Source organism: Aquarana catesbeiana, linkage group LG03 (genome assembly GCF_042186555.1).
Source record: "Aquarana catesbeiana isolate 2022-GZ linkage group LG03, ASM4218655v1, whole genome shotgun sequence".
Taxonomy (NCBI): domain Eukaryota; kingdom Metazoa; phylum Chordata; class Amphibia; order Anura; family Ranidae; genus Aquarana; species Aquarana catesbeiana.
The window spans coordinates 311,829,626-311,848,943 of NC_133326.1; the positions used below are offsets into that span (position 1 = coordinate 311,829,626).

The 19,318-nt window shown below is 43.1% G+C and overlaps 1 protein-coding gene across 1 annotated transcript in view; it reads left to right on the forward strand.

Moving 5' to 3' along the window:
- The first annotated feature begins 4,342 nt into the window (after positions 1-4,342).
- Positions 4,343-19,318, forward strand: part of ALDH1L2 (aldehyde dehydrogenase 1 family member L2) — a 101,381-nt gene continuing 86,405 nt past the window's right edge. Inside the window, exon 1 of the mRNA XM_073620283.1 lies at positions 4,343-4,523. Within this exon, the coding sequence (XP_073476384.1) occupies positions 4,476-4,523 (48 nt within the window). The 5' untranslated portion in view covers positions 4,343-4,475. The remainder of the gene's footprint in view (positions 4,524-19,318) is intronic.

Sequence of the window (19,318 nt, forward strand, 5' to 3'; positions counted from 1 at the left end):
AAATTATGCAAACAAAGCCTGGGGAATGCCCAGGAAAAAACCAAAGCCTACTTACCACCAACTCGCAGACAACCAAATTGACCTGTCTAACAGTACGCGTTAAAAACAGGGGTTTAGTCCGCACGCATTTGCAAATGCATGCGTAAGCCACAGAGCCTCGTCACGGCACCCTGATATCTGTGGTCCTAACACTAAAATATGAGTGTCTCCACAGTGGAGGCACATGCATTCTGATGGATAAATGCTGGCAGGTGGACTGAAGGGCAGCCCATCCCTTCTTAAAGGTACAGAAGCACACCAGACACCCAGCAAATAGCACCATGGCTGCAAAGGTGCTGGTGCGTTTCTGGACCAATAAACACACCAAGGTGATCTCAAAAAACTTGCCACCGCCTACATTTATAGCTGGCTATCGCAGTAAGCGGCTTTGGAGGGCTACAAACAGATGCAAACAAAGCCTGGGGAATGCCCAGAAAAAAACCAAAGCCTACTTACCACCAACTCGCAGACAACCAAATTGACCTGTCTAACAGTACGCGTTAAAAACAGGGGTTTAGTCCGCACGAATTTGCAAATGCATGCGTAAGCCACAAAGCCTCGTCACGGCACCCTGATATCTGTGGTCCTAACACTAAAATATGAGTGTCCCCACAGTGGAGGCACATGCATTCTGATGGATAAATGCTGGCAGGTGGACTGAAGGGCAGCCCATCCCTTCTTAAAGGTACAGAAGCACACCAGACACCCAGCAAATAGCACCATGGCTGCAAAGGTGCTGGTGCGTTTCTGGACCAATAAACACACCAAGGTGATCTCAAAAAACTTGCCACCGCCTACATTTATAGCTGGCTATCGCAGTAAGCGGCTTTGGAGGGCTACAAACAGATGCAAACAAAGCCTGGGGAATGCCCAGGAAAAAACCAAAGCCTACTTACCACCAACTCGCAGACAGCCAAATTGACCTGTCTAACAGAACGCGTTAAAAACAGGGGTTTAGTCTGCACGCATTTGCAAATTAACAAATTAACAAATTATGCCCATCAGTGTGCAGCTTAGGAAAAATGTGCCCCGCATACCTTGAGCTCAAGAGCAGTCAGCACAAGCTGCAGTGGGGCGGAATTTGCGAGATATATGTCGCAAGTGAGAGTCAGGAGCCAGGAGCAGGGAGCAGGGGGCAGGTCGGAGCACGCACGTGATGTCACACCCAGCCGGGTGCTCTTCTTACAGAAGACCGGGAGCGAGAGCCGCGGTCAGGAGGCGGGGCACACATATGCGATGTCACTGGTTGCTGGGAAACCCACAGTTCCAGCAAAGCAGTGACTGATACTACACTGGCGGCCTGGGCAAGAGTGTCGCTCGGTCCGTGCCCGAACTGCGGGCCGCCATTTGATGACTGCTGCTTTATATAAATTATAACTAAAGGCAAATTTTTTTTTTTCCGTTTTGGATACCACCCAAAACTGCTCTACTGACACCGTCAGTATATACAGGTGCATCTCATAATATTAGAATAGCATCAAAAAGTTAATTTATTTCAGTAATTCAATTCAAAAAGCGGAACGAATATATTATATTTAGATGCGTTACACACGGAGTGATATATTTCAAGCATTTCTTTTTTTTTAATTTTGATTATTATGGCTTAACCCAAAATTCTGTATCTCAGAAGATTTTAATATTACATAAGACCAGTGGCGGCTGGTGTTTTTTTTTTTTGGGGGGGGGGGGTGCAAACAACCACCGCCCTCTTTGAAAGGAAATTCTAGAGCACTTCATGCTTCCCTCTGCTGACCAGCTTTATAGAGACGCTGGCTTCATTTTCCAGCAGGACTTGGCACCTGCCCACACTGCCAAAAGTACCAATACCTCGTTTATTGATCATGGTATCACTGTGCTTGTTTGGCCAGCAAACTCGCCTGACCTAAACCCCATAGAGAATCTGTGGGGTATTGTCAAGAGGAAGATGAGAAACACCAGATCCAACAATGCAGACGAGCTGAAGGCCGCTATCAAAGCCTGGGCTTCTATAACACCTCAGCAGTGCCACAGGCTGATCGCCTCCATGCCACGTCGCATTGATGCAGCAATTCATGCAAAAGAAGCCCGACCAAGTATTGAGTGCATACTATAATGTACAAGGACATACTTTTCAGGTAGCCAACATTTCTGTATTAAAAATCCTTTTTCTATTGGTCTTATTGAATATTCAAATTTTCAGAGATAGTGAATTTTGGGTTTTCACTAGCTGTAAGCCATAATCATCAAAATGAATAGAAAGTATTGCTTACAAAATATCAATCTGTATGTAATGAATCTATATAATATATGAGTTTTACTTTTTGAATTGAATTACTGAAATAGATTAACTTTTTGATGATATTCTAATTTTATGAGATGCTCCTGTATATACACATGCATGTTTTTGAGCATTAAGGTGCACACCAAGAACGTGCGGTGAGGTCAGTTACTGGTGAGGCACTGGCTAGCATCAGAGCCAGATACACACAGGTTACATACGTCGCGATCGTTAGAAAAAAAATCTGGCTAACTTTAGTGTTTTTTTATTCATGAAACAGTTTCTTTAAAAAAATAATAAAAATGTGTTTGAACAATTGCTGCACAAATACTGTGTAACATAAAAAGTTGCAACAACTGCCATTTTATTCCCTAGGGTGTCTTCTAAAAAATATATATATAATATTCGGGGGTTCTGAGTGGTTTTCTAGCAAAAAAAAAAGATGATTTTTACATGTAGGAGAAGTGTCAGAATTGGCCTGGGTGGCAAGGGGTTAATTACCATAAGTAATATACAAATAATTATTATATATTGTTTTTAAGGTAATTTACAATATTTTTAAAAACTGTACTCAAGCAGGTGGCTTAACAGACAAATTACTGAAGTTTGAATTTATAACTTCAAACCAGCATTTTATCAGTAAATAGATAAACAATTAATGATTATGTTATAACATATAGCATAATAATATATGATTTATCTTGATTAAAAAATAGTACCTTTTCAGCAGTAAAAGATTCTCAGTCTCCCTCTTAACTATAAGAGAAAAACATGGGATTATGGGTAAACTAAATACCCATAAACCCATGTTTTTTCCTTCTAGTTAAGAGGGCTGGGCTTGAAGGGAGCATTTGTCTTTTAGACACATGCCCCTTCTATGACACTGCAGTGAGAGGCGTGCCTCCACTGTAGCATTTTTATTGAACAGCTGGGGCCAATGGTACTTTACCATTGGTCCAGGACTCCAAGCTGTCCATTGAGCTCAGTGCCTCTGACAAGAAGTGAGAGGCACTATAAGCTCATCCTCTCAGTCTGCTGCAGAGTGTGCCAGCTTGTATTTAAACTGGCCACTCTGTATGTAGCTTCTGACAGGCTGCGCAAGGAGCCCCATATCTTCGGAACCATAGGTCCCAGGAGCCTTAAATGACCAGTGGTGGTGTAGGACTTCAGCTACCTTCCCCCCAAATTTGGGGTCTCTGTGACCCGAGGTCGCCGAGCTACAACCCTCGAAGCTCGATCGTTTAAAAAAAAAAAAAATTGTATGTTCATGACAGGTGAGGCACTGCCTCACCTGCCTCCCCATCCCTGGTGCACACCCTAATGCAATGGGCTGTGCACACCTATGACCTATGACCAGTGTTGCCTACCTAACCTACCAGATAAAAATTTACTGACACAGCACCCAAAATTTACTGACACAGCCACGGTTTTTACAGTATTTCCAAAAGTTACAAAACTGCAGTATTAATTGCAAATTTCAGTATTTAGGCTATAAACAAGTACAACATGCAATTAGCAATTTGATTTAAGGTAGATATTAGGGCAAAAAACATATTTCCTTGGCCCGCTCTGGACCAGAACCATGCAAGCCGAGCGTCACAGCCATATTTTTTACTGGCAACCTTTTCCTGTCACTGGCATTTACTGACAGGAGAAAAATGTACTGCCCATTTTTTACTGGTTGCCAGTACAAATACTGGCAGTTGGCAACACTATGACTATGGTAACATACTAGCACCCTGTTTTTATATACATATTTGTCTGCCATTGCATTACATGTAAATCTGTACTACAAAAAGAGAAGAGTATATGCCCGGGGGAGGGAGCATTCCCGTGATCACACGTCCCCCGTAGCAGAGCCGCATCCAAGCTGCCGCAGGTTCCTTAAAGGACCTTAAATGACACATGGGCGTGGCCACCGGGCTGACACTAGAAAGAAAGGTGAAAGGGCGTGGTTTACGTCAAACGCAATCCCGATCTGAGGAAAGGTGGGCGGTACCTAATCCCCGTCTATAGCGTGGAAAGATGACAGGTGGGCGTGGCGTGTGTCTTGTGGGCGGAGTTTAGCTGGCTTTGGTCCTTGTTGTTTGCTGCAGTGATCCTGGTGGTTGTGTGCGCTCCATCTCTCCTCTTCTATTTACGTGTCATTGTGGGACGCTGTGCTGACCACTTATTAAACATGCTGTGGGCTGCCAATCAGTTCATCAGGAAGTTCTCCACCACAACAGTGAGTAACCTGGCACTGAACTGGCATGATCACTGGCTGGCACTAAGCTAGGAATAATTCGCTCTGCCCTCGACGTTCTTGCCATGTGGCTGAATTAGAGTGAGTTTGCCTGCCATGGAATACTACGTGGATCGCATGCAATAGTCTATTGCCAGAGTGATTGGTCACCAGGGACTGCTGGGTGGAAAGTAGATTTGCTATAAAATCAGGGTGTGTGTGATAATAATCAGTGATGTCATCTGCCCCTGAGCCCACCTACAGGCTCATCACACAAGGGGTTAATATGATGATTCTACAATAGACCACCATGGATTGCCATGACATTGCTGGCTGGGTCCTGGCTACTGCTGCCATAGTCACGTCCCAGGGCTATAAAGTCTTATGTTGCATCAGCACAAAGCTAACTGCTTGCTGCTCTCTAGTGTGCCTGCTGGAGAGAACAATAGATCTGTACTGTACATTGCAATCACATACCTGGCAGGTTGATACATTCTATGTTTTAGGTAAACAGGTGCTCACATTTACATTTACATAAAAAAAAAAAATAAATGAAAAAAGAGTCATGCACAATGACAGGTTTATATTATAAGAGGAAAGCAGGTTAATACAATGAGTAGAAGGTGTCATATCACACACACAATCTGATTGTACAATCTCCTTACGGTGACTTTTCACACTTAAGTAATAAATAATCAGTCCCCTTTCTGACTGATCTTTCCCGCTAAGAATAATCAATCCATGGTCGACAACCCAATTGTTCAATATGCCACACATGGGGAAGTGGGTTTCGATTGATAGTTGGACGATATGGTCATAATGTATCGATCAGATCTCTACTTCCATCATGCAATCTCATAATCTGATCAGTGGAAATACAACTGTATTCATCAGCAAAGCATCTCAGTGCTGTCCTGACTGATTGACTCAGTTTGATTAACTCCAATCTGTATTTGAGTCTAAATCAATCTCAAGGGAAGTTATGGCTGTTTGAATATTTGCCAATTTGATCATTTCCAATCTGATTGTTTGGATAATAAAATCAAAAAGTGTATGGTCATCGTTAAATCTACCAACAAGTGTGTAGTGCAAGGGTCTGCCTGATTGGATACAAATTAATTGGATAGTTTAGGTAGTTCCTCATATTACAGAATTTGGTAGATATAAAGTCTATTGTACAAAGATTATATGTTCAGATTGTGTCGTGCATAGCGAGTCTTAAGCCCCGTACACACGATATGAAAATCTGAAGTAAAATTTCGTCCGACGAACAATCTGCCGCTTTTCGGATCGTTTGTATGGTGGTTTCGACAGCCAATTCCGATTTTTTTTTTTTGTACGATAAAAGCTGGATGTCTAGACTATAACATTTTATTTGTACGTAAACACAATGGGCTTAATTTACTAAAACTGGGGAGTGCAAAATCTGGTGCAGCTGTGCATAGAAACCAATCAGCTTCCCTGTTTTTTTGTCAAAGCTTAATTGAACAAGCTGAAGTTAGAAGCTGCTTGGCTACCATGCACAGCTGCACTAGATTTTGCACTCTCCAGTGTAAGTAAATCAACCCCAATGTCCAATTTTCGTAAAATTAGTATGGTTTTCATCCGGAAAAAATCGTAAGAGCAAGACTACGCATGCTCAGAAACGAAAGAATACATACAAAACAATTCAACACATTACATCACTTCTGAAGTTGAATTCCGTCAAGCGAGAATTTTCGTATGGTGGGTAACCTCTTCACTTTCGACATGAGACTAGCATGCAACAAAAAACAGATGAAGGGTCGTCCAAAAATCTGATCATGTGTATGAGGCTTTAGAAGTAGGGTCCATCATGACCTACTGGAAATGTCCAGAAGGTCAGATATAGAAGGAGGAGCTCTGGATTGATTCTAACAGATCAACATGTTATGTGTTGGGAAGACTTTATTATCATATCTGAGTGATCTGCTCCACCATAGAACAGCCTCAGGTAGGAGGAACTTATACTATGTGCTGCTTGTTACACACAGCTGCCTAAAGCTAGCCATACACTGGTAGAATTTTGTTCAAAAAACAGTCAATTTCAAAAAATTTGATTTGCTAATGGTTAATTTGGTAAAATTGATGATTGTTTTCAACTGCAGTGAAGAGCAAAATTAAAGAATGGAACATTTTTCTTGTCTCTTATGTGATTGATTGAAATTCTACCTGTGAACGTGATTCCCAATCCAAATCACAATCAGTGCTGTCCATCCTGAAATTCAATATTAAAATTCACAACTTTGTCATGGCAATCGAATAAAATGTTTAAGGCCTTTCATACAAAATGTGTGCAGTCACTGATGGTATCATCGAATGTTCTATAGAACTAAAGAACAAACGTTATGTGACTGAAAATCAAATCTAATCCTCTGCTAAATTAAAGAAGTACAACCAAAGCTAGTTTGGCCGTACTTCTCCTGTGGATCACAGGAGTGCAGTTCATTCTGACTTTCATTAGACAGTGGACTGAAGCTACAGCACCTGTCTCAGCCTCTGAGCAAGCCGCTGAGAGCCTGAGCCAGCCACTCCCGCCCCCACAGCCCAGCGCTCCAGTGAGTGCAGGGGACAGAGCAGACAGCTGCTGATTGACAGTCACCAGTTTTCTGCTCAGGGAGCTCTGAGAACTGAATGATCAGCGGTGTTTGATCGCTCGGTTCTCAGTGTTAGAGCCGGCAGGGGAAAGATTCATCATCCTCCTAGGTAAGTATAAATCTTAAAAAAACAAAACCATACATCTCTTTTAAAGGTGTGTGTTAGGGCTGATGTATGCCATCTATTTTTTTCTTTGTTAGTGTAATATTTGAATAAATAATTATTTTACTTTCCTAGCATTTGTAGCATTATATAAACTGCAGGAAGATACATGTACTAAATAAAGCATGAGCTTTCATGAAAACGCACATTATACAGAGTTCAATAGTAAAAACAAAAACGCATGTAAAATACAACAGACTTAAAACATACCATACAGATGTGAACCAGCCCTCTTTAATGTGATAGGGACCTCTCTGACCAGAAGGGATGTTTGAGACTGGGTGCAGGGGGCCTCAAGCTCAATTTATACAATACATTTTGAGCTATAAAGAAAGGTTCAGCTGTCTATAGCTCTGGCTTTATTAAGGGAAACCTGTACTGAAAGAAGTATATTGGCTGCAATTGGTAAATTCCTTCTGAAAATGCTAGTTGCTTAGCTGTTTCTGAGTGTAGTATTTCCTGAGTCTCTGACCAGGAATGGAGTCAGAAACCCTGGACTGCTTCTTTGCTCTGGGTCTCTTTATGACAGAACTCTTGATACTTGTTCTTTGTTAGTGACACTGAAACTACTTAAAGCCCATCTCCAGGGACAGGTAAAACGTTCCTCCTTCTCCCTAATGCAAGGGTTAAATGCAGTGGCAGCCCGTCCATAGGGGGTGCACAGCCGCCACCTCCCCAATCCATACATCCGGCCCCCTAATCTACATGCAGGGTGCCGGACGCATGGATCCCAATGTGCTTTTTCTTTTTTTTTTTTTTTTTTTTTTTTTTTTTTTGAAGCACATTATTAGAGCCTGGGGCTCTATTTTACTTCAAAAAAGGGTGGGCTCGGGGGGACGCAGAGCACTACGCCCAAAGCCCACCCAGTGTGTGACGATATTGAATTAATATTCGCTATTGTCTTCCTGATTCTCCTCCCGGCCAATCAGGAGAAGAAGCAGCTCCTGAGACCCGAGTCTTAGGACTCCCAGCCAATCAGCTCCGGGTCTCAGGACCCACTTCCTATTCGCCCGGGAGGAGATGCATTGGCCCCCGCAGTGAGGAGCAGCAGCCAGGATCCTTCTCTGCCTGCCACGAATCTGCCTCACACCCGTAATTAGGCTGCAGCTGCCCCTTGTGTCGGCCTGCGCCATCTCTGCATCCATCCCCCTCGGCTCTCAGTCTACTCGCTGGCTGGCAGAATGCAGGTCTGAATCGCATCGCTGATCGCTGGATTGATAAGGTAAGGAAGCTCCTGCTGGCCTTCCCATCCTTGTCGTTGGTTTGCCACCCCCCCATTTTTTGATTAAATACTTGTTTAGGTCTAGGGAACTGCAAAGAGAAGCTTTACTTACCTACTTCTCTGCTCCCCTGGCAGCCGGCGCTCTCCTTTTCTGCCTTACACTCTGGTGGTGCACTATCCCTCTCCATTTTCACATCCAATGCAGGGCTACAGGCTCTGCTTTGTACTTGAAGACATATGAGGACCCGTGACCACTGGTGCATAGGGGAGAAGAGGCTATAGGGACCAGTCTAGCAATGTAGAGGAAGCCTGTTAGAGGAGGTTTAGGTACAGTAAGTAAAATTGCTTTTTGTGGCCCCCCTAGACCTAGACTTTTTAGCTGATCTCTGCTCCCTCCAGCTCCCTCTAGGCTGGTCCTCGTAGCCTCTTCTCTACACTCCAGTGGTTTCATGCCCTCTTACATCATCAAGTACAAAGCAAAGCCCATAGCTCTGCACTGGACTTGAGGACACCAAGGGACAGCCCGCCATTTGAGCATAGAGGAGAAAAGGAGAGAGCCGGGAGAGTGCTGGTAGGTAAAACTCCTTTATCTTTAACTTCCAGTACCCTCAACTTAAATGAGCCTTTAACCCAAACAGTGTTGGGGCAGCCCCACTGCAAGGGATGATTTTTGTTTTTGCTGGAGATATGGCAGACAGGCAACTAGCATTTTCAGCAGAAGGTTAAGTAGTCTGTCACTACAGGAATCCTTTATTTGTTGTAATGTCATTTTTAATCAAGGTGGCCTCTGCATATGAAATGATGCTTTATTGTAAGCCTGATGTCTTTGAGCCTGTGAGGAGGGAGAAAGCCGAGAGAGCTGTTACGGTCATGCACAGCTCTAGATTGAGATTTAGCTTAGGTAAGTATTTAGGGGGGCTTGGGGGGACTGCACTCAGAAGGTTTTTTTTTTTATGCATTCCTTTAACTGCTTCAGATCCGCGCTATAGCCAAATAACGGCTACAGCGCAGATCTGCTTTGCCAGGAGTACGTCTATTGACGTCGTGCTGTGATCACCCGAGTCAATGAGACTCGGGTGATCACAGATCAGAGTAAGGGGCCGTTCCCCCCCCTCCCCCTGTAAACAGAGGATCGGTAATCGTTTCTTTTTTTCTTCTCACGCTGACAGCGTGAGGTGAAAAAAAGCCAATCACCGGCTTCTGTTTTAAGGGACATCGGTCCCGAAGAGGAAGAGGCTCTGTACCGTACTGTACAGTACCGCCTGCCAGTGCCAACAATCGGTGCCCACAGTAAGTGGCAGCAATCAGTGCCACCTATCAGTGCCCACAAATGCCACCTATCAATGCCCACCAGTGGTGTCAGTCAGTGCCTCATCAGTGTAACCTAGCAGTGCTGCCTATCAGTGTCACCTACCAGTGCCGATCAGTGCCCATCACTGCCACCCTTCAGTGCCACCTATTTGTGCCCTTCAGTGCCACCTATTTGTGCCCTTCAGTGCCGCCTATTTGTGCCCTTCAGTGCTGCCTATTTGTGCCCTTCAGTGCCGCCTATTTGTGCCCTTCAGTGCCGCCTATTTGTGCCCACCAGTGCCGCCTATTTGTGCCCACCAGTGCCGCCTATTTGTGCCCACCAGTGCCGCCTATTAGTGCCCACCAGACCGCGCAATTGTCATTCAAAGAGTGACAGCGCTAAAAAGCTGAAAATTGGTCTGGGCAGGAGGGGGGTTTAGGTGCCCAGTAAGCAAGTGGTTAAGGCATGTATAACAGCACAGTGCTTGTGCTGTGAAATCCTTCTCTTCCTAACATGTAATAAACCTGGTTGATCCAGCCAGTTCCTGAGTCCCCCTGCCTCTGCTGACCAGGGCTTGCTGAGCTGCTGAGATTGTCAAACTTCCAAACAAGACTTGAACTGGAAGTGGTTTTGTATGTATAACGCATGTACTCCTTGGCTCAGTGGTGTATTCAGTATTGGCGTGGGGCCAGAAAGGCAGCCCTTCCCAGATAGGACTATTCAAAGCATCCTTGTGATCTTGTTCATTGTCATATTGAGGGAATTTCCCAGAGCTGTTCCATTGTCTGTGTAGTGTACCAGGTGCACGTAACTAGGTCATGCAGAATACCATGATTTCTGCATCTGGTTTGGTTATTTAAAGAACTATGTGAAAGAATATATAATGTGTCACTGATTGTTTGTTTTTTTTTTCTGTAGCAGGAACATTAGCATCACTGTTATTGTTGATGGTAAATGTTATATCTGATTTTAACATGCAGGAGGGAGAATTGAAAGGGTAACTCTACTTTCATGGGGAAAAAAGAAGCAGATTAAAAAAAATAATATAGCATTTACAATTGCTACACAGGTCATATTGTAATTGAATGTTATTAAAAATCGCCCTTCCTTTTCAATCTGCAGTGCTGTCATTTTATGTACAATGAAATGCAATATGGCTACCTGGAGGTGTTCTGTACACAGATGGTATACAGCAGGGATATGTAATTAGCGGACCTCCAGCTGTTGCAGAACTACAAGTCCCATGAGGCATAGCAAGATTCTGACAGCCACAAGCATGACACCCAGAGGCAGAGGCATGATGGGACTTGTAGTTTTGCAACAGCTGGAGGTCCGCTAATTGCATATCCCCGCTATACAGTATGCCCCCCCCCAGAAACATAATTTCCTGCTTGTGTGATTGGCTTACTGATTTTCTCAGAAGTCTGCACTAAGATACAAGTCAGATTTTGGGCATCCTCTGTAACAAAAATGTCATTTTTGGTGCGACGCTCCCAAAGGCAAAAAAAAAAAAATCACATCTAAAGGGATACAGATCCTGCCACTTTCTTCATTAGAACCCTGCAGATGCAACAGCTGATTGATAATTATAACTTCACTTCCATACAGATTAACTCTGCACATGAACACAGACGAAGACACATATATTTCTTCAGAATAACAAAAGGTAGGAATTTGCAACAAAGTTTGTTAACTTTTCTCACCAAAAGTGGAGTTACTCTTTAAAGCCCAACAAAGGGTTCCTCCCACTGGCGCATCCTTCAATGTGTATTTACATTTTTTTTTAAATCCGAACCTTTTTCATATATATATTCAAGCCAGTCAGATGGTACACAGAGTCCACTCCTCTTCCTTTTCACCAGTGCTGGGCAGACCTCAGCGATATAGGGAGTGGTGCTAGTTTAATGAGGTCAGTGATCTTCTGAGGTCTCAAACTGGCAGCTCTCCAGCTGTTACAAAACTACAAGTCCCATCATGCCTCTGCCTGTGGGATTCATGCTTGTAACTGTCAGCCTTGCAATGCCTCATGGGACTTGTAGTTTTGCAGCTGGAGGGCCACCAGTTTGAGACCCCTTGTTCTACATCATTGTATGTAAGTGCAGAGTGCTGTGGTGTTGCCCCCTTAAAGCTGAACTCTAGGCAAAAACAATATTTGGGCATGAGCTAAGTACCATTAACGTACCTCTAATGATGTGGGCCCTGCTCATGACTGCTGTTTCCTTCCTGCAAACCGTTAAATTCATGCACCCCCTGACAAGGGTGTAAGCGCTGAGCTTCCACCGCTGAAACTGATGATCAGAGCTGGTTGGAGTACAGCAATCATAGCATGTCGCTCACTCTGCAGCTCCTCCATTCATAAAATGTCTTCGGTGTTCTGTAATTGGACAAAGGGAAATAGTGATGTTAATGCACCCCTTGTCCAATCACAGAGTACTCTGTATTCTTTGAAAAGAATACAAGACATTTCCACGCCGTTATCAGTTTCAGCCACAGAATTTCAGCTCTTACATTACTGTCAGAGGATGCTTAAATCTAATTGTTCTTAGGCTGGATTCACACCTATGCATTTTTAGTTCTTTTTCCATTTTGCAGATTTGCACTACAGAACGTGTTCCATAGGAAACCATGTTAAATGGACTGTAGTGCAAATCTGCAGAATGCAAAAAGCACTAAAAATGCATAGGTGTGAATCCAGCCTAAGGAAGGAAGCAGCAGCCATAAGTGGGAAACACTTCATTAAAAGTACATTAAATGGTACCTAGCTGATGCCCCAACACCTTAAAGTTCAGCTACATGATACATGAAGGCTTGCACTCACAGGATGTCCTCAATCTTTCCGGTTACATGATAATATGAGTGATTTAACCCAGAATACTGAGGATATCTAGTGGTGGAAAGGAATTAAAGTGTCATGTGGAAAAAAAAGGAATAAAGCAACAGAATGCTTCGTGGGTATGTGTGTCACGTGCCACGGTGGCTACATTGCACTAAATAATGGGCATACTAGTGGAATCTTAGCCTAAGATACCTTTCACACTGGAGCCTTGGCCGCGTAATGCTAAAGCGCACATTTAGGGGTGTTTAAGTGGCGCTTTTTGGCCGCTAGCGGGCTCTTTTAACCCCAAAGAAGGGGTTACAAAATCCCAATAGGCAGGATGTTTAGGTAGCCCTAAATACAGCGCTTCCAAACCGCCCTAAAAATGCTGCTTGCAGGACTTTTCGGAACGTCCCGCAAGCGCACCGCCCGAGTGTGAAAAGTCACACTTGAATGAATGGGAGGCGGTTTTCAGGCACTTAGCAGAGGCTATTTCCAGTGCTAAAGGAAGTGCCCATTGGGAGTCTTTTAACCCCTTCTTTGGGGTTGAAAGAGCCCCGCTAGCGGCTGAAAAGCACCCCTTAAACACCCCTAAAGGTTTTCAGGCGCTTAGCAGAGGCTATTTCCAGCACTAAAGCGCCTGAAAACCACCCCAGTGTGAAAATGGTCTAAAAGTAATATAATCTATACACACGTCATAATCTTTGTACCCACAAAATCCCCCTTAATTACTATTCTATCATCAAGAGACCTCAAAGACACACATACACTTAAAGAATAATTTTTATTAAAGTAAAAAAGAATATATACACAGAGTAAGACACACATGAACTTAAAAAATCATTTTTATTAAAGTAAAAAAGAATATATACACAGAGTAAGACACACATAAACTTAAAAAATCATTTTTATTAAAGTAAAAAAGAATATATACACTTTTTGGCCTATTTATAAAAAAAAAAAATTGCTGTGCAGTGTCTCAAGCATTCATTCAGCTGCCATGAATGATCTCAAAATGTGTCTAATGGGTCTATTTCCTACGTTCTGCAGCTACTTATAGTGGCCACACAATGCAGTATTTTCTTAAAATACCTTAATCAAGAAAATGCCACATTATCACCACTAGATGGAGCTGACAGTCATAGGAAATATATTAATTGGGCATGACAACTGAGCAAATGCTTGAGACAGGAAAACAACACATTATACATAAATAGATCTCTTTGTCTAAAGTTGGTCATAGATGGATCGAAATGCAGCCGGTTCAGCAGTGACTGCCCAAATTTCGATCCATCTATGTTCATTCTCGTTTAACAGAAGTCGATTTAACAATCGACTTCTGTTGAATGGGAATGTTGGAAAACTTTAATTTGATCAGCAACTGCAGCAAATAGGCTACAGGACTGATCAGTGTATTCTGGCAGCAGCAGAGGAGTCCCCACCATCAGAATACAATACCCTGTTTCCCCCAAAATAAGACCTAGCGTGATTGTCGGTGATGGCTGCAATATAAGCCCTACCCCCCAAATAAGCCCTAGTTAAAGTCCTTGTAGGTCTTATTTTCAGGGTAGGGCTTATTTTCGGGGAAACGGGGTAGGGCTTATTTGGGGGGTAGGGCTTATATTGCAGCCATCACTGACAATCACGTTAGGTCTTATTTTCGGGGAAACAGGGTAGCATAGCAGGGAGCATTCCTCCATCTACCTTGCTTGTGTGGATGAGGGTATTAGTTTATTTTTCAATCAGCCCTCTGGCTGATTGAAAAAAAAAAAGAATTATCTACGGCCAGCCTAATGCTGGCCATACACTATACGAAAAATCGGCCGAACCCATTTTTGAAAATCTAATATTCGGCCGTGAAAGCAAACAACAGTGCCATCATGTAATGACTGATAAATCGTTCAGTGGACATAAATGAATCCATTTTTTGTTCATTTTTTACATATACCTAGTGCAAACTGTTCGGACGGAAAACACATTAACCTTTCAATTTATCGTTCATTTGGCAGAAAGTTTCCAAACTTGTCCTTCATTTTTTCGGCTCAAAAACGTCCCAACGATTATTGATTTTGTGCCCATTAACTGGCTGAAAAACAGACAAACTGTCTAAATGACCGAATTTCGGACGATTTTTCATAAAAGTGTGTGGCCAACATAAGGCTCCATGCATACCAGCGTTTTTTTAAGCTCCTAGAAGCTGTTATAAACATTTTTTTCTGCCCCCCAGTAGCTAAATAGTGTTATCCTATGTGTCCATGCACACTACTTTAGGCTATTTGCATTTTTTGAGCTTCAGCATCTAGGAGCAGAAAAAAAATGTTTTTGTAGAGTTTTTTTAGTGTTTTTCCAGCAGAAAAAATGCTGAATGCTCCCAACTGCTTCTAAATGCTCCTAAAATGCTACTAGCAGCTTTTTCTGAGCTTTTTTTTTTTCTTCATGTACTGCAAAAAAATGCTAATGCTCCCAAAAGCTTCTAACTGTTTTTAAAAGCTACTAGAAGCTGGCACAAAAATTGCTATTATCAGCATTTTTCATCCATCATTTTTTTTTTTTTTTGAGCTCATGAAAAACGCTAGTGTGCATGGAGCCTAATGGCCCGTACACACGATCCGAAAATCGGGCGAAAAATACCGCTTTCAAATCGATCGTACAATAATTGTATCGTTAAAGCAGAGCTTTCGAGAGCCGATCATGACAATTCATCCGATATTATTTGATCGGACAAACACGAAAATTTTTCTCGTATGATACCAGATCGTACGATTTTCATTTAGTCAGTACAGTTGTCGTCCAAAAATACAATAGAAATAAATTACAACACATGACATCACTTCCGATTTTTTTATTCTGTCGTACGAGAATTTTCGTCACTTTAGTAACCTCTTTTCAATATGCGACTAGCATGCAAAAAAAAAAATGGACGATCTGTCCTCCGATTTCCGGATTGTGTGTATGGGCCATAAGTCTACCTTGAAGAACAGCTTCATTAGTTACAGTACATAGTTTCATTATTTCATAGTTACAAACTACACAGCAATGGACAACTGTTGAAAAAATAAACACTGTCATTGTCAGAATTATGTAACACACAACATAGCACATAGAGGTCAGGCATAATTAAAGCAGAACTCCGGGCAAAAACTTTTTCCCATGTCCTTGTTGCTGATCTCCTTGCCTCCATCTTGCCATTGTCCTGACTGGCTGCAAGAGGGTCTCGGAGGTGGAGGCAGAAGCTCCATGTTACCGGCTTTTATGTTGATTACTGTGCAAGGAATATGAGTGCATGCTGCATAGTAAGTTGTTTGGTTTTTTTTTGTGTGTGTGAGGGACTCAGCAAAGGGTGTTAAGGTGGCTGGGAGGGTGGGGGAAATTGAGAGCAGGATTAATTTTTGTTAGGAGATTATATACACAAATGGGTGTTAAACTAGTGCTGATGCATTGCTCTGTGCATGCCACTGTCCAGTTTCCCCTGCAGTGAATTGAGGCTCATTCACACTAGTGGTTGGGGGAGGGGGGGGGGGGGCAGTAAAACTCTGTGTTTGAGTCACACTTTTACCCCCCCCCCCCAGCCTCCAACCAGGGTGTATGCTTGCTGCCGCCGCAATGTTTTGCTTTCATGGCCATGGTAAGAATTATAGCCCCTGCCGCTTTCAGCAGGTTTAGTGCCTGAAAAATGAGCCGTTCAAGTGAATGCTGCTCTGCAACCATAGGGATCAAGCAGGAAGTGTGGTGGCGATACAATTCCATCCAAAGAGAGATCCAAACACATATTGTTCTTCAGACACCAGCACTAGTGTGAATGAGCCCTTTAAGACAGAGAGCAGTGCTTATCACCCCCTGAGGCTCTGTCACGCTAGCAGTGCTCTCTGAAAAGTGATCTGTTTTTGGATCTCTCTTCAGAGAGCATTTGACAGGCTGTGAAGAGGCAATGTTTCGCCTTCTCAGTGCCTGATTTATCCAAACACTAGTGCAGTTGCAGAGTGGCCCTATTCACCCGAAAGCAAAGCAAACCTTTACGACTGCCACATGTATACTCGCCCAGCCGCTAAAGGGTTTTACTGCCCCTCAACTACCATTATACCCTCCACACTCCTCTCCTGTACATACCTCCCACTGTCATACCCTCCACACTTCTTCTCTCCTGTACATACCTCCCACTGTCATATCCTCCACGCTCCTCTCCTGTACATACCGCCCACTGTCATACCCTCCACACTTCACTCCTGTACATACTGCCCACTGTCATACCCTCCACACTTCTCTCCTGTACATACTTCCCACTGTCATACCCTCCACACTTCACTCCTGTACATACTGCCCACTGTCATACCCTCCACACTTCTCTCCTGTACATACTTCCCACTGTCATACCCTCCACACTTCTCTCCTGTACATACCGCCCACTGTCCTATCCTCCACACTCCTCTCCTGTACATACTGCCCACTGTCATACCCTCCATACTTCTCTCCTGTACATACTGCTCACTGTCATACCCTCCACACTTCTCTCCTGTACATACCTCCCACTTTCATATCCTCTACGCTCCTCTCCTGTACATACCGCCCACTGTCATATCCTTCACACTTCTCTCCTGTATATACTGCCCACTGTCATACCCTCCACACTTCTCTCCTGTACATACTGCCCACTGTCATACCCTCCACACTTCTCTCCTGTACATACTGCTCACTGTCATACCCTCCACACTCCTCTCCTGTACATACTGCTCACTGTCATACCCTCCACACTTCTCTCCTGTACATACTGCTCACTGTCATACCCTCCACACTCCTCTCCTGTACATACCGCCCACTGTCATACCCTCCACACTCCTCTCCTGTACATACCTCCCACCGTCATACCCTCCACACTCCTCTACTGTACATAACGCCCACTGTCATACCCTCCACACTTCTCTCCTGTACATACTGCTCACTGTCATACCCTCCACACTTCTCTCCTGTACATACTGCTCACTGTCATACCCTCCACACTTCTTTCCCGTACATACCACCCCATCATACCCTTCACAGTTCTCTCCTGTACATGCTGCCCACCCTTCATACCCTCCACACTCCTCTCCTGTACATACTGCTCACTGTCATACCCTCCACACTCCTCTCCTGTACATCTACATCTGATTACATTGGTGGTCAGTGTAGATGTCCCTGTTACTTTAGAGTTGCTAAGCTTGGGGAAAAAACAATCTGCAAAAAAAAAAAAGTCAGTTCAGTTAAAGATTTTTTTTTTTACTTTTATCCATCTAAATGAGGCCTAAAACCTCATACACACGATCGTTTTTTCCGCAGACAAAACCTCAGACTTTTGTTCAAAGGGCGTTGGCCAGGAACTTGTCTTGCATACAAACGGCACACAATTGTCGGCCAACAAACACAAACGTAGTGACGTACTATGTAGGTTTTCGGCTCTTTAGAGCCACCACTTGGGCTCCTTCTGCTAATTTTGTGTAAGTAGAAGTTTGGTGAGTGTTGATTTGTGCTTTTCATTTCGCGCTTTTCATTTTGTGCTTTGCGGTTCGTTTCTGAATGGCCGTTCGTCAACCAGCCATGTTGCTGAATCAGAGGAGATAATGTGTTATTTGTTATTGGCCTTGGAGTTATTGCTTTGACCCAAGTCCAGTCCAGGAACAGGAGGAGGAGGATTTCTTGGACCAAAAATTGGTTGCTTTATTAATCGTGACTAATTATGTCATATGCCTTTGCTGTGAGAGCTCCAGGAGAATAATCCAGATGATTTTCGCAATTATCTCCAGATGAAGGACCCCTGCTTTCAACAAATCTTGTCATTGTTGACCCCCTATATTAAGAAGCAGAACACATGCATGAGGCTTTTATTTTATTTTTTGGTTGAATAATGATTTGATTTGGTATATTTTCTAGATTTTTGGATGCATAAAATGCACTTTTTGGTTAGGTTCTATTGGCAGATAGCATGTCTAATTTTATTTGTTTTCCTTTTTTAATGCACAATAAAAAAATTGTGTAGAATAATACTTGGCTATGTGTTTTACTTCAAATGACAGTTTGGGAGAAGGCAGTTACATTAAAAAAAAATACAATGTAAAATTGACAAGGGACACCAACATAGTTGTATCTTTGATCTTAAAAACTAAGGGATAATGGTGTTGTGATAACTTGCACCACAAAAAAAACAAGCATAATAATATTATTCTTGATATCAATAGAAAAAAAAGCCTTTGAAAATTTGTTTAACTCCAATTTGCCATAACTCCATCAGTATCACCAGCAAAGCAGCTTCATTATTATCCCATTAAAGAAGAAGAGAATGTGCACTGCATTTTGAGATTTCATAATTTGCCACGTCACAAATGTTAATTCTCCCATTATGAACGCTAGTTTTCAAGACCGACTGCTTCTGACTCGTCCTTGCTTCCGAGCATGCATGTTTGTACTTTGGACATTTTGTCCGATGGACTCGTGTACAAACGCACGGGAAATCCGACAACAGACATTTGTCCGCAGAAAATTTTAAAGCCTGCCATCCAACATGTGTCCACAGAAAATCCAACAACAATTGTCCGATGGAGTGTACAAACGGTCGGATTTTCCGCACACAGCCTGTCATCACACAATTCCCGTCGGAAAATCAGATCGTGTGTACGAGGCTTTAGCCCCCATTCACACCGGTGTGACTTGACAGATGTGAAACT